The sequence below is a fragment of the Macrotis lagotis genome, chromosome 6 (assembly GCF_037893015.1).
Source record: "Macrotis lagotis isolate mMagLag1 chromosome 6, bilby.v1.9.chrom.fasta, whole genome shotgun sequence".
In the NCBI taxonomy this organism is placed as follows: Eukaryota; Metazoa; Chordata; class Mammalia; order Peramelemorphia; family Peramelidae; genus Macrotis; species Macrotis lagotis.
In genome coordinates, this window is record NC_133663.1 from 116,462,958 (window position 1) to 116,489,348 (window position 26,391).

Sequence of the window (26,391 nt, forward strand, 5' to 3'; positions counted from 1 at the left end):
TCTTATATCAGGATATAGGCTTAAGATCTTTTGTATAAGTTCCTTACTATGGATCCCTAATTTTCATACAATTTCATTTGTACACCTACATGTACAATAATAGGTTCTCAAATTACTATTTAGGGTGAATACTTTGATTTTTCCACAGTTCAAAATAAGGAAGCTTTTATTTTTTTTAAATTTCCCTTATTTTTATTATGATAAAACTATGGCATGACTCTTTTTAAAATGTTAAGAAAAATTAATATAGAATTAGAGAACTCATACCATAAGAACAAATAAAATAGCATTTAGGCTCTTCAGGAAAAAAATTCAGTAAAAAAATACAATGGTGTATTATACAACTTGTAAATAGAACTTTGGAGAGATGACACTACCTGGTACACCACAGGTACTTATAAAGACTTGTGGGTATAATTAGTAAAAAACAGTGACTCAGCTTGTGGTACTGAATACAGAGCATCTCTGTGAGGTTTTTAGTTAAATGCACAAGTCATATTACTTACTCTCATTTCAGCAGTACAATAATAGCATTATTGTAAAATATTTTTTCTACCTTGAATGTTCAAAATAATGTGCTATCTAAAATTTGACTTTTTAAGACTTTACTGACCATATAATAACATAATCATCAGAGAGCCTCTGAGTAAGAACTTCAGCACCTACATTGTATTTCAGGAGCATAGTTATAAAAAAATAAAAAGGACATTTTAAATGTTTTGGAGGGAAAAAAATCACATGAAAATTCACAAGATCATTCTTAGTTATCCTCAACTTGTTTGCCAACAGTCATTAAATCTCCTCTAATTCCAATGAAATATGAAAGATGGTTTATTCTATAAAATGTGACATAGCACAAGGAATGAAACAGCTAGTAACTGTGTTTGGGAAATGATAAAAATGAAGATTTGCTATGGAAATCATGACTGTATTTCCTTTCCATCTTTTGAATGCTAGTGTATAGAGGAATACTGATAATTTTTCCCCCTAAGAAAATATTACCATTGTATCTAAATGAATTCATATACTTCTAACAAGGGAACTTTGCTGCTGAAGGTCCTGTTTTGGAAGAAGTATTTACATTTACATGGCCTTGGACTAAATATCTTTATGGAAGTAACTAAATGAGAATCAGGATAGCATAGCTGAAGAAATACTGGACTTGGTGACAAAAAGACCCATGTTTTAATCTACTTTCTAATACTCGCTAGCTGCATGACCATAGACAACTTGTTTAACCTCTCTGGGCCTGTTATTTTCAACTCTAAAATGAAAATAACAATACATATACAGGTTTTTTAGAAACAAATGGGATGAAGCATATAAATAATATTACAAATGTTAAATTTATTAAAAATTAATTTATATTGAAGGAGTAAGTTGTTAGTATAAAATTCTTAATAATGAAATCCTCTAAGATCCATAGTTTTAAAGATATATATATTCTTCAATATATTGATTAGGCTTTGTTTAAAAAAACAAAATATACAAATTATTTTAAAGAATTTTTTGTCCATTTTTAGCATATATTTTTTTGCATACTAGAACTTTCTTAAAACTAGCATGATAAAACATTTCCTAGGATTAAATTATAATACCCTATAGTACTTCTTCCGCTTAGAGAGACAATGTAGTATATAGTAAACAAAAAATTGATCTGAAAAATAAAAAAAGACCTAGTTTCAAATGCCTTTGATAATTATTATCTGTGTGATCCAAGATGAAGTACTTAATGTCTCAGGATGTCCAAGCAATTGTGACTAAATTGGAAAGCAGTTACAAATCTGCACCACTAGAGGGAGTTTCCACATAGCATTGAAAGCACAGGTTTCAGTAAATAGTTAAGAAAATTCACTGACAAGAAATGTGTCAAAATTCAAAATAAGGAAGAAAAGAACTGGCATAGTTATGCTCATCTAGCATGTTTTAAATTGCCTCAACCTATATTTTTATATATGTTTCATCTTACCTATTAAAAGTTGGCAGCTTTTCTGAGTTCAAATTTGGTCTCAGACATTGACTAGCTTTGTGACCCTTGGCAAGTTACTTAACCCTGTTTGCCTCAGTTTTCTCATCTGCAAAATGAGCTAGAGAAGGAAATGACAAACTATGCCAAAAAGGTGACAAACCCACCCCAAATGGGGTCACAGCAGAGTCAGACACAAGATAGGCAGCATGGTATGGAAGATCTGGATCAATTTTTAAATCAAGAAACACTGCCTCTGACACATACTAGTTATGCAAACCTTGGCAATCAATTAAATTCTCAGAGCTGTAGGCCACTCTCTAAAATGAAATTGAATATTTGTAGACTTCCTTTCACTTAAGTATTTCCCAAACTGATAAATCATAGTATTGGAACAAAATGGTCACCAAAAAATTACTCTAAGTCCTAGAAGGGCACTGTCTTATGTGTCCTACTACATATGTTTCCATATAAATAGTAGGTGGTCAAGAAATAACTGCTGAAAGAATGACTGGATAAATGATAGCAGAGGCATTTCCCTACTTTTCCATAGCACTCAGCTAAACTTGCTCCCCCTTCTAAAGAGATTTTTTTCATTTTTAGGACTATCAATACAAGGAAAAAGTAAAATGAGAATTTAGTAATTATTCTTTTTATTTGATTGATGTTGACAAACAGACATCTTTCCTTTTCAATGTGTTGTACAAACATAGCTCTATTAAATAATAGGAATGACAAATAGTAATAGATGAAAATTAAAACAGGATACTAATGTATCTTAGAGTGTCAAGATGGATTTTCTCTCAAATTCCCCTTCTTTTATAACTTTATAATCCTATGTTTAGTATGTGGGGGGAAACTCATTAATTTATTTTGTTTTAGGTGAAAGTCTTTAGAGTCTCCCAAAACCCTAAGAGTCTTAATTCCCTTTTGTAATATTTAAAAAATGTCAGATGAAAATAAATCTTTCTAATAAGTACACTATGGAAAAAAAAAACTTAAATGAACCATTTAGGGTATTCTCTTAATTGCATCAGAATTTTTCAAGTCCTTAAAGTTCAACCTTCATTTCAGATGTGGTTTCTTAAAGACAAAAATCTTCTATTTCTTTTAATAATTTTTGGCTGTTGTTCTTGAACATCCACCACATTTATATACATGCTTCCATAAGTAAAAAATGCCCTTTGGAAGTATCTTATTCTGTGAGATGTAACTTTCTAAAATACCTAGTTCTGAAACATTATTGAAACTCCAAATGCCTTGTTAAAATATAGAAACTTAGCTCTGCCAGTCCAGCTGGATCTTATCCAGTTCTGCTCTTCCACACTTGCACTGGTAACTATGGAATATCATTCATAGCTCATTAGCATGATCAGAAGTAAGGCAACCCCAGAGTCTATCACTTTGAACCCATCTCATGACACCATCACATTTCATCATTTTGGATTCCATGTTTCTAATCTCTGGCTTCCAGAGTGGATCTTAGGATCTATTAGAGAAATCTGGCAGAATCTCAGGAAAGTTAAATGAGCTTCCTCCCCTAGACCTGCTTTATTTAGACAAGTTCCTCAGGGGACCCTCTGTAAGGATTTTTTTCCCTCTAATGTAAGACAATCAGGTTTCAGTGATTTATCAAGGGTCACACAGCTAGAAAATATCTGAGGTTAGATTAAACTCAGATGCTGCTGACTCCAAGGCTGCTCTATCCACTATCCACTGTACAACCTGGCTGCCTCATAAGGGTTAAACTAAGAAATGTATTCACATTCATCCTGCGAAATGATGTGAAGTAACAAGTTAGGACTCTCTAAATGTTATGGCACTTTTCTGGGGGGAAACTATTCAGAGTTTACTCCTGGACCCCAATGCTTTTTAAGGGGTCCTAAGAGAATGCAAATTTTCCTGTAGAGTTCTTCAATGCTAATCTTTTATAAGTTGTAACATAACTTTAAAAGGAAATTAATTTCTTCCTAAGGAAGTGATAATATCTTTCTTCATCCCTCCATACCAACTCAATCTTCAGCCCCCAAAACCAGTCTTCATGTCACAGATTGATAATCCTTACTGAACTATCCAAAGATTCCTTTCTTTCCTCTGGGTATCTTGTATCTTTGCTGATTCAGAGAAAACAAGATCAAGAGTCCCAACATGAAGAGAGTGTTCAATTTTGCTAAGAGTCTGTTGCCCACAGGAGCTGGTTCCAACCTTTCTGAACTTATTCAAACAGATACAGAAATTTCCCTGCTCCAGATCATTGATGTTCTTTTTTTTAAAAAGTATCTCTTAAAAGGAGCTTTTCAATTACAGCAAGCACCCACCACACAATCAAGGGTCTACCATGTCCTCTGAATTTTTCAGGTCTATGAAACTGTACAACCGGTCATTATCTCCCCACAAAGTCCTACCATTTTTATTTATTCACCAAGCTAATACATCCAAAAGAAAGGGCTTCTATCTCTTTGGGGTTTTTTAGAGGGTGTTAGATTTAATTGGGTAAGCTGTAGCTGAGAAAGCCATTTCAACAATGTTCTGACAGTAAAGGAGCACATCAACTTGATACTTGATCAACCAGAGCCAAGTAGATATAGAGACTCGGTCCCACCCAGCCCAGAGTTGTGAAAGTTTGTGCTACAGCTAATCTTCCTAATCTTAAATTGGCATGAGTGAAATTTCCTTGGAATAAGAGGTGTCCTGAATAAATGTCTTGCCTGCAACTTTTAAGGAGTCAGAATTAATCCCTGAAGGAATAGATTTTGCACAAGTTTGGCTGTCAAGTGGTCCTCAGATACCTAACTGGTTCCTTTGCTTCCCGATGCCCTTGTTGAGTCAAAAGAGGCCATCCAAAAGGAAGGAAGCCTGCATCCTACTTGAAAAGGAGTCAGTCCATCTTATTTTTTCCCTGTTTCGTTAGGCTTGACAATAAATGCTTAGCTCAGTTGTTTCTTCTTATAAGCATTTAAGAAGCTTGGTTACTGTAGTTGGGAGGAGAGGGAGGAAGGAGGTGGAATGAAGGGAAAGAGATAAACCTTTGTAAAGATAAGATATATTCCTTAAGGTAAGGAACCTGAATTCAGGTTTCCCAGTCCCAACCCCCCAAATCATCAGGTCAAAACTAGAACAAGAGTTTCCTTAGGAATCCTCCAATCTATCTCCTTTTCAGAGAGGAAGAAACTAAATTTCCAGAGACAGAAAATGATACGCTCAGAGTCACAGTAGAAGGTCAATTTTAATGTTTTAATAATTAAATCTAGAATCAAATGGAAACTAAACTCTATAGATTCACAAAGCTAGAATATTTCTTGGAGGTCAGTTTATCCAATCTCCTCATCTTAAAGAAAACATTTAGAACTAATATCAGAGTCAGAACTAGAACTCGAGTCTTCATATTTCCTCTTTGGTCTCTGGGTCAGATTGTTGAAATTTAGTCTTTCTTGAGGGTATTGACCTTGCTTGGTCAAAAAAATGATCTGTGAATTAGGCAAAATACCTTTATTCTTCCAGTCCTAAAATGATCTACCTTTGGAGACAAACTGCCAGATTTACCAAATTTTAGAAATCTGGAAGGGCAAAATTTCCAGGATAATAAAAATAATTCCTGGAAAGTCCCTCTGAAAGTCAATTGTGAGCAAGAATGCAACCCTGAGCCATTTAGCAGCTCTCCACTGGGGAGTCTGTTCCCTTCTTCCTGGAAGAAAGAGGTTCAAGATGACCTTCGAAGAATCATCACTATTAGCAAAGAGGATGGCTGCTCTGTGGTGCAGGATGAAGCTCCAGGTTATATCACCATGACAACCACCTTCTCCAGTGCATCATTCAAAACTGTGGCAACCTTGTCAGATACAGTTGCAAGTACAATGCAATAACTGACCAGGATTTTCCACAGTTTTCTTTCTTAAAGGACTATTAGTTGCCCTTTGAATTGCTCACATTTGGCTAAAGCTTAGCACAGGATAAAGTCCTTGAAACTCTTTCCCTAGTTCTAGATTTTTTCCAAAGTATTCATTTCCCCCATCCTTGTAAGGGGAGCCTTCAAACTACATGGACTTTACTCTTTGCTTCTCTCCATCTAGTGTTAGCTTACTACCTATAGTATCCATTCCATTCTACTTACTACAATCCCTACCATCAAGATAGAAGTTATGAATCTATAGGGTAGATAGTGCCACTGGCCTTTCTCTGATTTCATTCCCTTCTTCTAGTGATTGGTCTATAACCTTGCACAAGTCTGCAACCCAAAGACCCTGATTTTTACCTCCATTTTTTCCTTATCTTTCCCATAACCTACTCTTCCTAAAGCTTGAACTCTACCTTATTCTTCTAAAGTTCCCAATCTTTCCAGTAAATCACAGTACCTGCAGTAGAATAACCACAACTTGTTGCCAGACTTCCTATCAAGGCCTTGTTAAGTTGTGACAAAAAGATAGCTACAATAAAATATAAAGCCTTTGCTGCTCAGCAGTCTATCTTTAGTCTCCATGCCTTTTCACTGGGGTCTTTAGCCCCTAAGCCTAGAAAATTCTCCCTCTTCATCTCTGCCTTTTTGACTTCCTTCAAAATTTAACTCAAATTCTATCTTCTATCCTCATTTAAGATTAATCTCCCATTTACACAGAAAATATCACATATGTGTATATACAAGATAACTTGAATGAATCTAGTTATTTGCATGTTGTTTCTCCAGGACACTAAGATTCTTGAAAGTGGGGTTGATGGTTTGTCATTCTTTGAATCCTGGCCCCTAGGAAGCACTTAATAAACTGTTGTTGACTGACTGCTCATCAATATATTTCCCTATTACCAAATACCATTTCCTTGAATATCTAAGTATTGACTTGTTCAGGGTCAATGGCACAAGCCCATTGTGCTGATGCTCCAACCACTTATCCAAGACTTCTTTTTATTACCTAATGGTGGGAATATTCTCCAAAAACATCCCCAAAGCAGGAACATTCTGGTCTCCAGATGTCTCTAGTTTGGCCTTCTTTACTACCTATTTAATAAGTAGAAGCAATTGAAACATTTTCATTCTCTAAGCAGCTATTAAAAATATTTTCATGAGAATAATGCTACTAAGTAAACTTAACGGCAACCTAAAAAGCACCTTCCCCTCCCCCATCACTACATCAGGGAGAAAATTATATTGTTATAAAGCCTCAAGCAAGTAAACATTTTGCATGTCAACAGTTGCAGGAATAAAGTGATTTTCCCAAAGTCCAGATTTGACAATATCATTTCTTTATTCAATATACTCCAGTAACTCCCACTTATATCTATGATCAAATATAAAGTTTCTGTTGGCATTTTAAGATCATTATAACCTCACTGAATCTATATTTCCAATCATATTACATGTAACTCCTTTTCACACCCTACAGATTTGCCAATTTTCTTACTAGTTACTTCTTAAAGATAGGACTTCATTTCCTGATGTTTTATTTTTTTAATCTACCTATTGATTATCCCTGGTTCTTGGAATGTACCTTTCTTCACTTCTATTTCTTAGAATCCCTGGTTTCTTTTGAGGTCTAGCTCAATTGTCACTAATATGAAACATTTATTGATCCTACTAATTAAACTTCCCTCAAAATCACCTTGTATTTATTTTGCATATTTTGCTATTATATGAGTGTTGTTTTCCCCATCTAGACCTTTTGTGGATTGTGTAAGTTTCCATTGTCTTCCATTAAGCTGACACTTGATAACTATTTAATAAACATTTGCTGATTGAATATTAATATAAAATTGCCTAATTGAATAGGAAGGTAGTGTTTTAGGGAGAAGGAGAAAAAAATTAAATGATCATAATTAGGAAAAATGATCTTCTAAATCTACTTTTCCAGATTCATGTGCATATAGATATATGAATTTATATGTCATATATGTCTGTCCTGCTAGGATGACTTTTTATTTTTCTTGGGAAAAAATTATTAGATGAAATTTTTAAAAATTTACAATTTAAGCCATCCTGATAATAGAATTTTAAATGGAAAAGGAAGGGAAAAAGCAATAAGTATTTATAAAGTGCCTACTATGCCTTAGAAAGGTGCTAAGTAATTTATAAGTATCTCTTTTGAGAAATAAGTAATAAATGAATATTTTAATATAATTCAAAGCTTAAAATATAATTTTATACATTTTTATGAAATATTGCTGACTGGAACCTAAGTCCCAAAGAGTAAATCATATATAGAAAAGCAAAAATTTGTGCAAAATATATTGAATATATATATAGCAATACTTTGCTTTCCCTACTCACCACCACTGAAATGCTATGACACGTTAACAGTTGTAATTTTTTTCAAAAGAACTTCTGAAAAATAAAAGAAATTATACTGTAAGCTCAGCTAAACTCTAAATGGAATCTAAACCACCCTTCCCCCCATAACTACATAAAATGAAAATTGTAGACTTTCAGAGTATTCTACAGTATTCTATGTGAGTAGGTATAGGTGAAAAATGGAGGGGCATTGTATTGATGAGATGATACTGAATTGTGAACTAATGCATTGGGAGGAAGAAGGGTAGATACATTTAAGCTTCTACTATGTGCAAGATCCTGTTATAAAGCTCTTTGCAAATATAATCACATTTGATTCCCCCCATAATTCTGAGTGCTAGGTCCTATTATTATACTCATTTTAGAGTTGAAGAAATTGAGGTAGACAAAGGTTGCATGGCTCACCCAGGGTTATATAGCTAGAAAGTGTCTGAGGTTGGAATTTGAACTCATGTCTTTCTGAAACAAGGTCCAGTGCTTTATATACTGTATATACATGTACATGTATGTTTAGGCATATATGAATATATATATATATATATAGCTATAGATAGAAAGTTATATCTACCTTTATATATCTATTTATACTAGCTGCAACTGAACCAGAAAACTCTAAAATAATAAATTCTTTAATATAATAAAGGCATTGATTAAGGAATCAATTCACCTATTTTTCTACTTTTTTTAAGGGTGAAATGAATCACCAGAATAGGTATTTTTATTTATTTTTCAAATACCAAGATTACTTGTGGTCTATCAATCATATTGATCCATATGTAATTCTTCAGCACAACTATAAAACTATCTTTATTTTACTCATATACCCTCACCCCTTTAAGGTAAATTTCTAACAAATTCCCTTCTGCCATTATTATCATACTTAAAATCAGGACTAGAATCATCCAGACAAGTATGAAATATGAAAAAAAACGACTTTTCATCATTACCTTTTGTACAGAGGGAAAATAATAGGAAATTTTATAGTACATTGACTCATGATTTTGCTCAAGCATCTTAGATTTCTCTTCCTTATCCTAAATTACTGAATAATTAAGAGTCAAAGTGTCTGGGGTCATCCATAATAAGAGACTAAGAATGCCTGCTCTGCATCTCACAGAACATTTTTGTCTAAGGTAAATCTATGTAGTATAATTTATACCCACAATATCAAAAGGAATAATTGAGCTCATATTTATGTGTAATAAATACTTCAAGGATATGTGTGTTTTACCAGATAATAATCATAAACTATGACTTAATAGATGTTCATTGAGTGAATCTGAATGCTCTTGAGTCACCTGAGTTAGGTGGATCATCTAACCAATTTGATACTGGGTCCACATTAGTGTAAGTATGTATCATTGACTTGTTCTTCTGTGTACATAATATATGTTTTATTCATATGTATATATATACACAGAAAAGTTTTAATTGAAATAGAAACCTGTTATAATAAATTATATTATATATCAATAATAATATAGGAAAGATTTGTTTCTATGTGGCCTGCCATCATAATTATGTATATATATAGACATATATGATTTTTCCTATCCATACACATATGATTGTGTTTGTTCACATGCATCTACATATGTGCATATATCTAGATTCCCACACTGCATCATATAGCTGAATTACAGATTTTCATGCAATGAAACTAACACTGCTTTACTTTTTTAAAAAATTAGGGTTTCTTACAGAGTCATATCTGTTGATAAATACAAAGAAATGTATAATATAATAGCAATAATAAATATAGGAAATCAGAGGTTAGAGTAGAGTAGGAGCTAAATATAAATCAACAAGTCCTTTATTTTAAAAAAAGGCTACGGGGCAGCTTGGTGGCGTAGTTGATAAAGCACTTTCCTTGGAGTCAGGAGTACCTGGATTCAAATCCTGTCTCAGACACTTAATAATTACGTAGCTGTGTGGCCTTGGGCAAGTCACTTAACCCCACTTGCCTTGCAAAAACCTAAAAAAAAAAGTCTACTAGCATTTTTCTAAGGTATATAAAAATCTTAATGTATAGAACAACTATGAAATATTATTCCTAAAATATTCAGTATTGGTCAGCTATTCAAATGCCTTATGAGATGGGTCATTTTACTATAGATGAGATGTAAAGAACATGGGTGAGTTCCAAAAGAAGAGCAATTCAAAGATTTGTGGGTTATAAAATTAGCTGAAAGAATATTTTAAAGTATTATTATTTAGGATAAGGAAGAGAAAATTTTAAAATGTATAATTATAGCTTTCCAGATATGTTATTTTAAGGGAGAAACAGATATGACAAATTTTCCAAATAAAAATTCTTTATTATGTATTTATGATGCTAAATATCTCTTCTCTAATTTCCAATAGATTAGAAAAGAAATATATTCCCATTGAATCAGGCCTACTTTAGGGGGAAGAACACATCCTATTTTTTAATATAGTTACCATGCTGATTTACCAAAAGAAGTAGACAAATCATTCCCTAAAGACTTCAAATTCAAAGGGTAAATCATTCTTAGTTTTATCTAGGAAAAGACCAAAAAGGTTAAGGTCCAGAGAAGTTAAGGGACTTGACCTAGATCACACAGTTGGATTATATGGAAGAAAACACTCTCAGACTAGTAGATTAGACCATAAAATATTTGCTTTTTTTCTAATTAATTATGTTCAATATGTAGTAATTCCCCTTGCTTGGCAGTGACTATAGAAATCATAACAAGTTCTTGAAACTGATCAGGGTTTGGTTACAAAAATAAAATACAAATTTCAACTAAAAGTTATAACTATAAAAGTATACTTTTTATGGAGATAAAGCAAAGAAAAATTAAGGGTTTCTTTCTTCATCACTTGAAAATATCTTAGATTCATAGTTTTCCTTCTAAGAATATTGTATTTTAATTATAAGGAAGCTTAAATAGAGGGCCTACAGTTATTTAAGTTTATGGTAGCTTCAAAGACCAGCTCTTTTAAATTTTCAATTTGATAACTCCCATAGTCCCCATGGAAACGACCTTTTACTATTTCCACAGATACTGAAGGGGTTTTAAATATTTCTGTTCCATCAGACTTTATTATACAAGCAAACCTAACATTTAGACTACAGTGTCACTGATGTTTAAGTTACACATAAACTCATAAAAGCAAGAAACAATGCAACTTCCCAATTGTATGCATATTGGAGTATTAGTTTTCATTTTTTTGAAAGATGAGACAGTTGCTTTAAAAAAATCTGCTGATGGAAGAAACTCAACACTTACATTTAAATGAATTAAATGTGTTTTTCTGCTTTATAAAATATTAGTTCCCTTATAAAAATACATTGGTTTTAAATGAAAATATAAGGTGTATGGTCAAAACAAGTTATGGAAATTCAAACTTATACTTTCAGAAGAGTGAAGATGAAACACTAGTTAACTATATCAACTGAAAAATCTCTATGTAGCTTATCTTTTCATAACTTCCAAACCTTCAGTTTCTCTAAGCTTCCCAGCAAATATTTGACAATTTCCTCATATTGTCAGGCTAATGATGCTCAAGAAATGAATTCTCATTTAATGTCAATCTAAAGGAAACATAAATAATAGTTTGTTTCCCACCTAAATATCAGAGAGCTTTCTAAAGATAAAGAGAAATACATTTTGATTTGTTGGAAAAATTATTCATTGTCTAGCAAAATATTTATCCTTACTTTTCTCTATTTTCTCATAAAAATTTACCCCTGCTATTGTCTAATTTGTTTTAAAAGGGATTTACACTTTTTATTATCAATGATTCCTATTCGTAATTTTAAAATTATCATGTACACAAAGAAAAGATGGTTTCATATCATTTTTCCCTTTACCTTAGGTAATCTTATATGATTTACCGGTGGGGGTGGGGGAGGGGGACTACAAGTCATGTAATTTTAGAAGAACCCTATTAAGACATGAACAGCACAGCTGGAATCACTCAGAAGTTATATTATATACTGAAAAAGAAAAATCAAAGAAAATTATCAAAAGCCTCATGAAAAGACATAAGGCAAGAGAAGGTTATTCAAAAGACCAGCAGGGATTAAAACAAAATCAAAAATAATGTAAAAGTAGTTTCTGAGGATTGTCTATGTTTGTATATATCTATGTCTGGGTAAAACAGCCCTACAAGTATACACATGCACCCATTCCAAACCTAATTTTTCCCCAAGTAAAATATATTCCCATTATGAGAGGTATGAAAATTACTTAAATTGAACAGAATACTTAAATTGCTCTAAGGAAAACCAGAAACTTTCCTCTTAATTGGTAAATCAAAAAAAATTCTCCCTTTTAAAATCTTTAAAAGTAGCCTATTCATAAGTATTTAATTAACATCATGAATAGAAATGTCAAGTGAACATGACTTGTTCCAGAAAAAACAATCTGCCTTCAAAGGTCTACATTGAAGAATTCCTTCCAGAAACACTAAGAAGAGAACTGGGGGGGGAAAGGAATTCACAGTCATAGGGTTTTTTTTAGAAAATTATTAATAATTCTTCATGTTATCATCATGGCAATTAATATAATAAATTAATAGATTTTAAAATCCAATATATCTTTAGCTATGATGATACCAAAAAGGTAGCTCATTTATAATTTTGACATTGGCAATAATAATCAATTATATATAACTGTGCACATGTATAACCATAATTCTGATTTATTTGTCAGCATTCACTTTGTTTCCTTTCTGCTATGGACCTATAGTCAGGATCTATAGTTATTCTTTTCATGTTTTCTGAAATATATGGAAGGGTGTATATCAGATAACATAAAAATGAACAGTTAAACTGAGAATCTCATATGGTTTGTATAAACTGCTTACCATAACATGACTAGAACTCATCTTCCCTGAAATTTCTTATTATTTATTCTTAAAGAATGTGTTCATATTTACAGACAATCAAAGCTAGGCTATATACATCGGATAAATCAACATGGATGACTCTCAATTCCATTCCACAAATATGGAAATATTTTTTCATGTAAATGAAAGAGGAAACTCAAGGAAAAGGAAAAAACAGAAAATAAATGTGTTAAGTTCAGGTACACTTTAACTAGAAGAAAAAAAAATCTAGAAGGTGTGATTTCCCAAAACCATCACATTTCCACAAACAAAACAATGGTATTGTGTGGATTTAAAAGAGAAATGGCAGAGCAGATAAAATTAGATGGTTTGAAGGAGCAGCAGAGTAATGGAAAAGTAGAAAAGGTTATGGATTAAAGGTTGAGAAGTCAAAAGTAAATAGGCAATTAGAAAAAAAAGTTTAAAGAATTATAAGAAATAATAAAGAAATATTTTAAAAGATGATCAGGGAATATAGATTAAGAACTAAGAAGTTGAGTGCCCATTGATGTTATTATTGGCTCAGAATGACTATGAAAGATGATGTTGTTGCATCTTAATTCTCATAAAAGATATAGCAGAAAACATAACAATTAATTGTCATTCTAAAAAGAAAAAAAAGACTTAACAGTCTAAAGCAGTTAACCACACATAGTGTAGATATAATGGATCTGGAACAAACCACTTAGACTGGGACAAATACCTTAAATGATAAATTTAGTATCTGTTTTTGAATTGCAACACTGCTTATTAAATTACTACCCATGTAAAAACTTGAGAGTCAGTTTACCTCTCTAGTTTTCAATTTCTTGACCTGTGAAATGAAAGAAGATTAGAGGATCCTAACATGGGGTCCAAATACCCCTCCCAAGGGATCTGTTGCTAGTAGTATGAATTTGATTAGGAAAAACATTACATCTTTATTTTCACTAATATCTAACTGAAATTTAACAATTTCTTTCAATTATTAAAAAATATTACCCCCAAGAAAAAGTTCCAGGATCCAAAGAATCCAATACCAGTCAGCGTCAGTCACACAAGAAAAAGTTACAAATCCCTTGACTAAATGATTTCTAATGTCCCATTAAGCTCTAAATCAATTTATCAGTAGCTTTAGAAACCTCATCTTTTACAAAGTCCTATCTCCAATTAATTTCAATCAACACACAGCATTATCCTATATCCAGGATGTAATAAATATGATAGTGATGATGATGATAATGAAGATAGTTATGATGGTGATGATGATGATGATGATGATGATGATGATGATGATGATGATAATGACTTGTCTTTCTTTCTGTTACATCATCAAGAAGGAATTTCAGGTAAGGTCCAGGCAGAGTATATGAAGATATGAGAGAAAATCAAATGATATAATAGTTCTTTGAAACTAAAGAGTATGGTGCCCATCCAGTACACCATCAAAAAGAAAGCTAAAAAGTGTAATAAAATATTCTCATGGCTATGATTTTAAAATATTTTCATGTGTTTAAATTTTAATGCTATTAAAGCATCTTTACTTTGATACCATTGAAAAGGTCATATATCTGTCAGCAATGATGTCAATAGCCCAAGTAATGTAAGCATAAATCATGTGTGCATCACAGTGGCTAATTCATCTACTAAACATGACACATAACTCTCTGGCTTGCTTTAGGGTTCTATATCATATATAAATACAAGCTGGACTCCTAGGGGTCTTTTTTAGCTTTCTTAAGGAAACCTTGGTCACTAGCATAGGACATGTCAAAGAAAATTACCAATTTGGACTGTTTTCGGAATTGAAAATTGACTGACAAATTATATCTATTAAACAATTTTATTAGAGTTCTTTTGAATAAAATAGATGTTTACAGTGAAAGTTATAAAATTCTAAAAGGGTAATACACCCAAATGTGTGTTTTGTAATAATACAACATTATGTTTTTCATTTCGATATGTTTTACAGTAGTTAGATAACTTTATCTTTAAAATCCTGTAAATATGTACAAATTCAGATAATGAATGATAGTTTTAGTTTAATGATCATATTTCAAAACAGTTTAGCATGGAATGCAGCAACTGCTATTGCTATATTTGAATAACTAAATTCTAATATTCCCTTGAACAAATAAGCACATTTTTGAGAAACAGCAGTTACTAAAACTTTGCAGAACACATGCACACCTTCTTGCTGCTCATTAATTTCAATGTCTTAAAAGCAAAATGAGTTTTATTAGTCAATCATTTATAATTAAAATGAACAAAGCGATGAACAGAAGAGAAAAACCTTTTTGGGAATTCTCTATAGTTAGTACAATATATGTAAAGGTTATGGCATGCACTGTTCTCCTTGGAAAGCCTTTCCCAATGAATGTCTTCTGTTCAGGATGATAAAAAAAAGTATTGGCAAATTGTTTTTGATTCTACTTTTGAGGGACTACATCAGTTTCATTTTATCCATTTAAAGTCTTTATGTAACTTAAAATCAACTAGCAAAATAAATAAAATAAAAAGTTGTTTTGATATAAATGAAGTTAAATCAATTTGTAGAAATAAATCATCCTTCATAATATTGCTTATGAAAAAGTTTATTTTTATCTCAACTCTATTTTTTTGGATTTAAAAAAAATTACACATTCCCTTCTCACTCATCACAAAGAAAACGTGGTTTGGTAGATATGTACTCAATGAAATTAACACATAAGGAGGAAAAATACCATTAACTTGACATTAATGTATTGTTAAAAATCTACCTTTGGTTTAAAAAAATTGATTTATAAAAATATGCAAGATATTGCATTGAAAATATACTGAATATATATTGAATGTTTGTCTATCACAACACAATCTGGGAGATCATTCCTGTAGAAATTTGATATCCATTATCACCTTTACTATTTTTGTATTATTTTCTTTATTATTCTTTCTAATATCGACAGTATTTGTATATAGTCAAAGGTAAATTTGTATTTCTAACAAAGACTTCTTTAAATCCTGAACCCCTAATAGTATGTCTTTAAAACATTTTTGTTTAATATGAATGTTGAAAACTACCTTTGTATTTAATTGGAAAAATAAAATTAAAACAGCAACAAAAAACCCTTTTTGTTTAGTTATAATGAGTATTTGCTCGTTACCAGAAAAAAATATACTGAGGATCATCACAGAACTGAATAAGACCTTAGAGGTCATCTAATCCAACTCTCCCATTAAAGGATGTTTGATGTTATTGAGTGCGTCTTTTTTGAATTCATAAAGTTGTCTTCCTGTCTCCAAACCAGGTGCTCTTTCTAACACCTAGCTGCCCACTCATTAGAGACAAGGAAGCCCAAGGAAGATAAATGATTTGCTTAAGACCCCACAGCTAGCAATTAGCCAGAGGAAGGATTGAGACCAATGTCCTCTGACTCCTAGTTAACATTCTTTCCACAGTACTTCACCACCTCCTTTATAAACAGAATGCATGCATCCCTCAAATAATATTCCTCAACTTACTGTATTAACCCCAATGAATGGTCAGAGATTTCACTGACAATTATACTTAGAAAGACTGTATCTACCCAGAAAATACAGTGGGGAATTGTTATAATATTTAAATGATAGAATATAAATTCTTTGGTGAAAAAATTTTTTACACCATTGGATAATTTGGCTTAAACAATATATATTAATCACATTCAATCTTTTGGGTAAAAAAAAATCTTATTTTCTGATTTTCGTAACCAAAATCTGAATTATTTTCTCCAAGCCAACTATATATATATATATATACACATATATGTGTATGTGTGTGTGTGCGTGTGTGTGTGTGCGTGCATGTGCGTGTGTGTGTGCGTGTGTGTGCGTGTGTGTGCGTGTGTGTGTGTGTGTGTGGTAGTAGATGTGGAGGAGGAAGGGTCTGGATCTGTGTTTCCTAGGCAAGAAATTTTCAGTGTGGAAATCACCATACAGACTGACCTAATATTGATGCTACTGTTTTACTGTTTGTAAGAGTTGTCTGGTGGTAACTACTAAGAGGTTCAATGACTTACCTAGGGTCACACAGCTTTTATGTATCTGAAAAAAGGATCATAAGTTCAGTGCTCTATGATGTCTCTGAGGTCATCTAGTAGAGCCTCTCCAATATACAGATAAGTAACAGAGACTCAGAGAAGATATATGATTTGTCCAATAACTAACTTCATGTTTAAGGCAAGATCTGAACTGAAACCTTCCTTATTTCAAGGCTGGCATTCTACTCACTATACCTTGCTGCCTCATATCCACCAATACACACACACATAGATACACATACACACACACACACACACACAGAGATATACTTAAATATGAAGAGCAAGAAATTATAATATATAAATTTTTCAATGTAAAACATGGACAATACTAAAATTAGACCTACATTTTAGAAAAGACTTTTCTAGAGAGAAGCAAAAAATTTTATATTTAATTCTGACTTTTATTTGTTAATACCTTTGTGCTTTTTGTAAAAATGGCAAAAATAATACTTACCTAACTCAATGAGGTATTGCAAAGATTACTTAATATTCATTCACCTCTTTGAAAATGAAAATACTATACAAAGAAATGATGTAATGATGATGATGATAAAGCATGGAAAGCAAAGAAAAATGTGGGCAGCATAATTGCAAGAGATGTTATATCTTATCTTGAAACAATGAAGAGAAAATGGAACCCACTGAATTTCTGGATGGCATGAAAATGGGAAAAAAATTACATATAATGAATTAAAATGGCAAGATATATTTATTTAGAATCATTTTAGTTAAACTGTAGAAAAATACCTCCTTATCCCTGCTGCTTTACTAAGACACAGACAAGCCAGCCTACCTCCTGTTGGTCCTCAGTATTGACTACTTCAATATTCTTTTCCATTACAAAGATGAAAAATCAAAATGTGTTCTCTCTTGATTGTAGCATCACAGCTTCAATGCAGACTGTAAGTACTTGATTCAAATGATTTTTGGTGAAAGAGATTTTTCTAAATTGTAATTTTAATATGACAACCCTTGCTGGACAAATAATAGAGATGGATAAATAATGGAGATAAGCACATATGGTCTTTAGTTAATATTCCAGGCATCGTATTTTCTAAATAATAAATATATAGTTGTTATTTCTAACAATTCTTTTGTGGTTTGTTCAATGTCTTTATTTTCTTTAAAAAAATTATTTTTCATAGAAGTGACCATTTTGGTCATATTATTACAATAGGCAATAATTGCAATAGGTTATAACTGGGGTGATTCTTTAATATCAGTCATTTGGCTTAGTTCTGTTCTTCTGACTTAACTAAGAGTAAAGACTAGAAACTGTTAAAGCTCCATTCCATAAGTCTTGTACCTAAAACAATGATTATATCTCATATGTGAATGAAATAGTATTCTACCTTAAAAAATTAGCACAAAGTGGATCCTATCATGTATCATGCTTCAAAATTTTACTCACTGCATTAAATGATGGGGAAGGGGGGAACACTCATTTATAAGTGTTATAACATGAATTTTCTCAGAGGTTGGCTAAGATATATAATTTTAAGAAGTCAAAATTTAAATATTTAATTTAAAATAGCTATGATTATCAGTAACTTTTTGAAATTATGTTTCAAGTTGGTTAAGTAAGGATCAGAAAAGTTAGACCTGTAGATGACTTTCTCTCTTTTCCCCCAAATTATCTGAGAAATCCTCAGATCTCTAACATATTTTTGTTAAGTGGAAGATGACAGAATTTAGAGCTAGAATGAACCTTAGAGGAACATCTATATGCTTGGGTTCAAAGATTTATTGATCAGGAAAAGAGCAAAAAAAAGGGAAGTAATATGTCTAAGGTCATATAGTGAACAGTAGAACCAGAACAATATAACTAGGTTCCTTCAATAGGGTTTTCTGAGAATGACCCTGCCTAATTCCCCACATCCCCAATTTGATGGTTCCTTCTACTCTTACATAAAAATATGTATAATGAGAAGCACTATGTTATAGGGAAATTCTTCCTTACTTGTCTTCCCTAGCCATGGTTCCAACAAATTTGAACAATTTTGAGGGTTGGGTGGGCAACATTACAGTTAATAGGGTGTTTTACCATATGTCCCCCTAGAAGGATATGCAAGTTGTAGCATACTACCATTGATCTTTCTTACTCCTCTGTTGCCCCTTCCCTTCCCTTAGAGGAAGTAAAGCACCTGTGTGTACATTTCTCTAGTTAGAACTGTGGTTACTCTGTACTATATGATGCAGTTCTTTAAATCATCAGAGAAGATTTAGCTGAGGGAACATGGTAGAGCTTACCCCATTTCAACATATTTTCACCAAAAGAAAAATTCAACACAAAGCCTCGGCATTGTACAAAACAACTTCTGAAACTTTATTATGAATTTTCAAGTACATTTAGTAGAGGATCTTATCCTTAATATCATTAATTAAAAATAAATTTGAAAGAAATTCACACACTAGTTTTTTTAAGCAAAGATCATTACAGACTTTTGAAGTCACAATATATACATTTATATGAGTGCAATAAGCTTTCAAATACATTAGATATATATGTTTAAATAAATAGTAGGACTTTTAATTATACATGTGTGAGAGGCATACTGTTTACATCAAAAATGTTTTTTTTTTACAAAATAGAGCAAAAACGGAAAGTAATACATTTTGGATTTACAACTACTTTAATACTTTATGAATCCAATACTTAATTGAAATTATAGAATACAAAGGTCCATTTTATTGAGGAAATTTAAATTCCTGTCCAACACTGTTCAAAAATATAGATTTAAGATGCATTACTATACATATTAGTGAAATTTCATCAACTCAAGTCACTAGCATATGGAAAAATATTCTAAAATTTTTTAACAATATTATTTTTCTTGATAAATTATACATGTAACATGTAGAATATATTTCCTCCTATTAAAGGCTACTGAAATGCACTGTCTGATTCTGGAGCCAGTTTATTATTTAGGTATATATAATATTTTAAAATCAATAATGAAAAGATGTTGCTGTGTTGAACTCCTTAAATAATTCCTATCATTTAATAAGAAATTTTTATGAAACTTAGTACCTTTAGTTACTGGTTTTCAACTTGGGAGAGAATGTCCCTTTAATGGGTTAAGATTATACTTACATATTGAAACTTTACTATGAATGCCTAGAATCCAGTTCATACATATAAAAGGGAAACAGTAGAATATACTGTATTGTGATTACTAACTACTGAGTAATAATGTTATAGGAAAATGTCACATCAAGTATTTTATATTTATGAGTACTCATACACTATATCACAATAAGGGAAATAGTTTTCTAAGAGAACATTTCTTTACCACATTTCATCATCTTTCAAATATAATCATACAGTGACAAATCATTTTTGTCAACTCAAATGCAAAAGCAAAAAAAAAAGGGAGGGAATTGCCAGATGCTTAAAAAATAAAGTCTAAAATAAACTTGAAAATGAATCTAGTCCTTTTCTATACTGCACCCAAAAAGCAAGTCTAACATTAAGTGGAGGGGGAGCAATCAAAGAACATATACCAAAAAAAATGTAATACATGCAAAGTTACACTTTCATTAAACTAGTGCTCAATAGGGTTATTTGATTCATATCTGCATATCTGACTATGTGTTTTGTGGGCAAACTCCACAAGTGGCAAAAGATGCCAGAGTTGTTTTCAAATATATTGACTAAGAGAAAACAGAATGCTGAAATCCAGTATATGTGCACATATAAAAGTTCTCATAATAAGATATCTATGTTTTTTCTTTCAATACAGGTTCTCTTTACTAATAGATGGCAAGAAGCCTGTTTAATTCTCACCTAGCTCTCTCTCTCTAGACCCTGCCTCCCATGATTATAATGGAGCGCTACATCTCAAGCTCCCAAGTCACTCTTTGCAGCCATATCAAATTAGGTCTTTTGTGGGTGAGAATAAAAGAGCTAATACTTTCAGCAAGAACTGATTCTGATACTTACTAGGGCATGACACAAAGGACATACACAAATGCATACTTAATCTATTTTTGGCTGGGCCCATAAACCTAGATACCTATGTTGCCTCTTGTTGCTAATAGCAGTATCATCCTTCTCTGGCTATCAGTCAGACAGAAATGTCATCAGAGCTATTAACATTCAGTTTATGCTAGAAAGAAATGCACTGACCTACATAGGCAAAAATAAAATAGCACACTTTTCCTGCCAATTTGGGGTATTAGAAATTTTTTATTGGGATCAAATTAAATATTATTTATTTCTCATCATGTAAATGGAAATTAATAGGTCATCTACAATGAACATATATGGTATTACCTAAAGATTTCTAAGCTTTTAAACCTTGAATTATAGAAAAGCAACAATGTATATACAAAGACATGCATTCTATCATGAGACAATATACATTCTATTGATTCAATTAAAAAATGTTTCAAAAATTCTTCTAAAACACACTATTACTCCTAACTTTTTGGATTGGTTAAGAACTGAGGGGTTTTAATATGGTTCCCAAAGTTGCAAATATCCCCAACCAGGCAAACGAATTGTTAAAAGTAAAACACATTTTAGAAACTACCAATCCCATCCTATCTTTTTGATCTGCATTACTATGAATTACCAAAACTCTTAAAGACTCCTAGGACACTATCAAAATATTCAGAAATGATCATCAATCCCTGATACTTGAACTCAAACATTAGCTGATCAATGGGTTTGTGATTCTCCCTTTCATAAGTCACCAGTTCCGTTTTGGAAGGGTTTCCCATTCTTTTTTGGTACAGCAAAACCAAGGCTTTGGTCGACTATTTTTATTCTAATAGAATCTTGAAAGGGCTGAATTTTAAAAATAGCATTATTTAGAAGAACACCCTTGGGCAAAGTAAAATGTATTTGTGAAAGTGCTGCTGAATGCAGTCATTTTAATACTGTCATAATGCACTTTTGGAAAACTGCTGCTGATTTGTGGTAACAAACTGTGACTACTCTCAAAAGCATTTTGTGGTGGCAAAAAAAGCCACTGATTAAGGCAAAGAAGGAAACAACAACAACAACACTAAACCATTTGTTATGTTGCATTAAGATTTCGAGACAGCACTGAACAGGTACGATGGTCAACCCTATTGGGAAACCTAGGCAACAAAAGAATTAGTTGCTTGCAAGAAAAAGAATTTGGAAAACTTCAATTGCTAATGAAGAGAGACCCAAATGATAGCTTTAGCTATTAAAAACATACATTTCATTTGCAATATAAAGATGTTACTTTAGACTTTATAACCAAAAGTAGATAGATGATTATTAGTTTATTGATTAGAGGAAGATGACATGTTCAAAACTGAACTGAAAAGAGTAGGTTCGACTATGTTTACTTAAAGTCATCTCTGAAAAAAATTTTACTGAAGATGTGAGATATACATATGCATATGTCTGTGTGTATAAATATATAAACACACTCACATACATATCTATATACACATATATTATTTATGTGTTTTTAAAACTTTTAACAAGTGTTTCAGAGATCTGTAATCTATCCTAAATGGACATTAGGTAAAAACTCTATATGTTGTGTGTGTGTGTGTGTGTGTGTGTGTGTGTGTGTGTGTGTGTGTACACACTCCTTTAAATGTGACAAAGAAAGACATGGTGTTGGAATGAAATAGGAAATATATATTACATATTGTTGTGGGCTGTTGAACAGGTTTAATTCTTAAATTTATTCAAATGAGAACAAGAAATAATTTTTGTCCTTGGATGATCTAAATGCTTGTGACAGCTTTAGTGACACAGTTACATTCCACTGGGCTTTTCACACACTCACTTGAAGACTTGTTTGTGCATGGATTAGTAGCAGTTGCCAATTCACCCTGGCTCCCATATTACCACAGAGAAACCACTAGAAACTTTTCCCCCTTAGGTATAATTCTGTCCAATTCCATTAATCCTCTTATTCTACTGCCATATTGCATAGACTCACTCGATACATACATACATACACACATACATGTATGTATGTATGTTTGTGTGTGTATGTGTATTGGACTTGGATTGCTGTTTTTGGGTGGGTGAGTGGGGCTGGGGGAGTAGGGGAGGGACTTATAAAGTCTCTAGTTCTTGCTGTCCTCAAGGCAGATATTTACAATGTTTAGACTGTCACAGTTGGCTATTGCAATGTCCATTTGGATGGAGTCTGCCTGTCACAATAATAACCAATGGGCATAACTTCATGATAAATTATCACCAACATCCACAATTTCAATGCAAAATTAATCTCATCTCTCTCAACCTCGCCTGTTTAGTCCCTAGACAAAGGCCAACCTCGAGCCTGATTTTAAGAAATCTACAAACTAAATCACCCCATAGTATAGGGCAACAGCTTCATTCACTTATGCATGTCAGGTTTTTAGTTTTCAACCCCCAAGTGGGAACTCTATCACATGATTGCAACCTATTGTGAAACTGAACAGCTTGGCTTCCTTCCACATGAATCTGTTAGAGAGAGATGACTAAAAAGTGTTTACTTTGGGGGCTGTTCTAGTTAACTGTGAGATCATTCATAAAGAGGATTCTATCTTTTTTAAATGTTCATATACTTTTTATTTAAACAGGCCCACAGAATAAACACATGCATATACCTAAAGATTTTGTCTTTTCAGGCTTCTCATTGTATTCAAAGTCAATATATCTATAAACTTTCATTTTTCACAACCAAGAACATAGATTTTCTACCTGATTATCTTAATGAATTAAACTTAAGATCTCAGGGTTTTTTTTTCCCCTTGTTTATACAATATACTAAGTGAATTTTACCTAAAAATCTATGACAGCAAAAAGGGAGACTTTAACAAAAAAAAGTCTTAACAATGAACAGAAATGAGGTATACTGTAACTCATCAACATACTTGACAGAACTCTTTCATTAGAATAATAGTAATCTTTCTTTCTAAACTGGTTGGTAATTTTCACTAAGGGGATTAAAACAGAAAGATCTTCTCAGGTCCTCTTTATAAGCCCCTTCTGCCCCAAACAAGAGTGATTAACTTAAGTAAATAATGGCAATCACAATTTAAGCAATACATGTTTTTAAAATGTACAAATATATACACCCATTCATATCTATATGAAAATACATGAATACTAAAAATTAAAAGATTTTGCTGGCCTTTTAGATCAGGTACTGAGGAAGCAATTTTTTATAATTCTCCAGGAACTTTGCAGAACTGATGCTCAGAATAGCAGTCATAAACCTGGTTACATGATCCACATGCACGGCACACGTTTGACAAATATGTTAGAATATTGTTCTCTGAATCAATTTCATCTGCCCATGGGCATAGTGAACACTGTCTCCACACTACTCAGCTAGTTCATTTCATTTTATGTACGTACACTGAAAATAATCTGTACAAAATTTTGTACAAATGGCATTGAAAATTTATGTGAAACTATTCAAACACAAACTATAATTAACACATACTTTACTGTTTATAAATACTGAAAGTTCTCTGTCTCCTTCTTGGGGTAACATTAGAAACTTAATATGTAGTCGCCATATTCTAAAACAGAGGAAAACAGGTTTAAGCTTATAGAACAAGTAATATAACTTAAAATTTACAGAATTTTGAAAAACAGCTAGAAGTCTTTTGTGGCAATAGGTGACAAAGCTTAGGAAAATGCACTATATTTTTAAAAGCTAAAATGTTAAAACTTTGTGGTGAAAATTGTGAGCATTACAGAAAAGTTGGGGGAAGGCCCATGCTGATCTTAGTTGGCAAGTTTGTGCAGAGGCGGATGGTTGCTGGCACTTCTGACCCGTTCAGGAGAAGAGGCTAAAATAAAGATTTGGGGGAAAAAAAAGGAAAGCATCATTCTAGTCTAACTGAAAAAGTAAGAATTATTTATTATTTGCAAGTTTTCCCCTTGCTTCAACTCCTTATAATAGATATTTGGCATAAAATAAAAAAATGAGGCAATCACAGAAATCCAGTATGATTGTTCTGAAATGATGAAAATAGTATGTCCTATGATAGTTTATTGTGCTTCAAATTACCAAAAGTAGGAAATCTTCATCCAATCCAATATGTGCCAATAGTTCCAAAAGTCCATTTTTAATGTATTATCTATAAAGAATATAGTATTTTAATCTATAAAACAGATTGCTAATTATAATCCTTAAAATACTCTTATCAAACTATAACCTGCATGATGTAATGAAGAATTCATTTGTAAAAGACTATTTCATTTTAACCATTTAAAAATCTAATAAGAATATTATGTGCCAAAGATTGACTGTGGCTTATACCTCAATAGAAGATTTTTTTTCCTATTTCAGCAGTCCTTTGCATCCAGTTTTATTTTAATTTATGGAATCAAAGCTAAGAAGTATTCTTTGGATAGGTGTTATCTTGAATCAATTTGAATATGCTACCTGTCATTAAGGCATATTATCCTGTTTGCCTATGACCCCACAGATAAGAGTAGACAGAACAATGGGCTTGGGAATAAAGAAGACCTAGGTACAAATTCTGTCTCTAATAGTGGCTAAGTTATTTTGGGCAAGTCATTTAAGTTCTGTGGACTTCAAGCAAACTATTAAGACATGAATTACAGACTGATTGGGCTAGAAATTCCCACCATTAAAAATTTGATGTTCTAAATATTATTGGTAGTTCAACTTTGGAATAAAATATTAGAAAATGGAATAATAGATTTTCATAGTAGTCATAAACAACTGTAAAATTGAGGGGAGGTTGTTTGCTGAACAAGAGGTTGTAGGAATTGTAAAACTGGTCTCAAATCTAAATAAAACATCATTTTCTAAAAAAATAAAACATCAAGGAAACATAATGGTAGCAAAATTAATGTTAACTTTACTTTGACAGAAATCAAAATATGTTTTCCTCTATGACAATTCTCTACTCTCAATTAACTGTGGACTTCTTAAATTCAGTACAAAAATCATTCTGAAATTACATTTTAAATAGTTATCTTGGGGTTATATTTTAAAAGGGCTATCTTTTTTCAATACTTTTAGTAATCAAACTTAAAATAAACACAGAATTGATTTTCGGTATTTAATACTATAGAATACTTTTTGATGGAATGCTACAATAAGGGATTGTAGGTATGTGGATTTATTTTGTGGAGGTTATTTGACAAGGAGGTTCTTTCCAAATGAGATTTTCTAACATGATCCTTTTTAGATAAACAAATTGGTAGACTAAAAATCCCTTGTCAGACAATAGGATTTGGAAGCAATTGTCTTATATTCATTTATCTACAATTATCTGATTCC

At 32.0% G+C, this 26,391-nt stretch overlaps 1 protein-coding gene across 6 annotated transcripts in view; it reads right to left on the bottom strand.

The window, feature by feature from the left end:
* Positions 1–26,391, bottom strand: part of PCDH9 (protocadherin 9) — a 1,046,490-nt gene that overhangs the window by 992,402 nt on the left and 27,697 nt on the right. Inside the window, exon 3 of one of the 6 annotated variants that reach the window (XM_074191794.1) lies at positions 8,922–24,925. The exons of the other annotated variants lie outside the window; for them this stretch is intronic. Within the exon in view, the coding sequence (XP_074047895.1) occupies positions 24,827–24,925 (99 nt within the window). The 3' untranslated portion in view covers positions 8,922–24,826. Of the gene's footprint in view, positions 1–8,921; positions 24,926–26,391 lie in introns of those variants that run through there. 6 annotated transcript variants of the gene reach the window in all.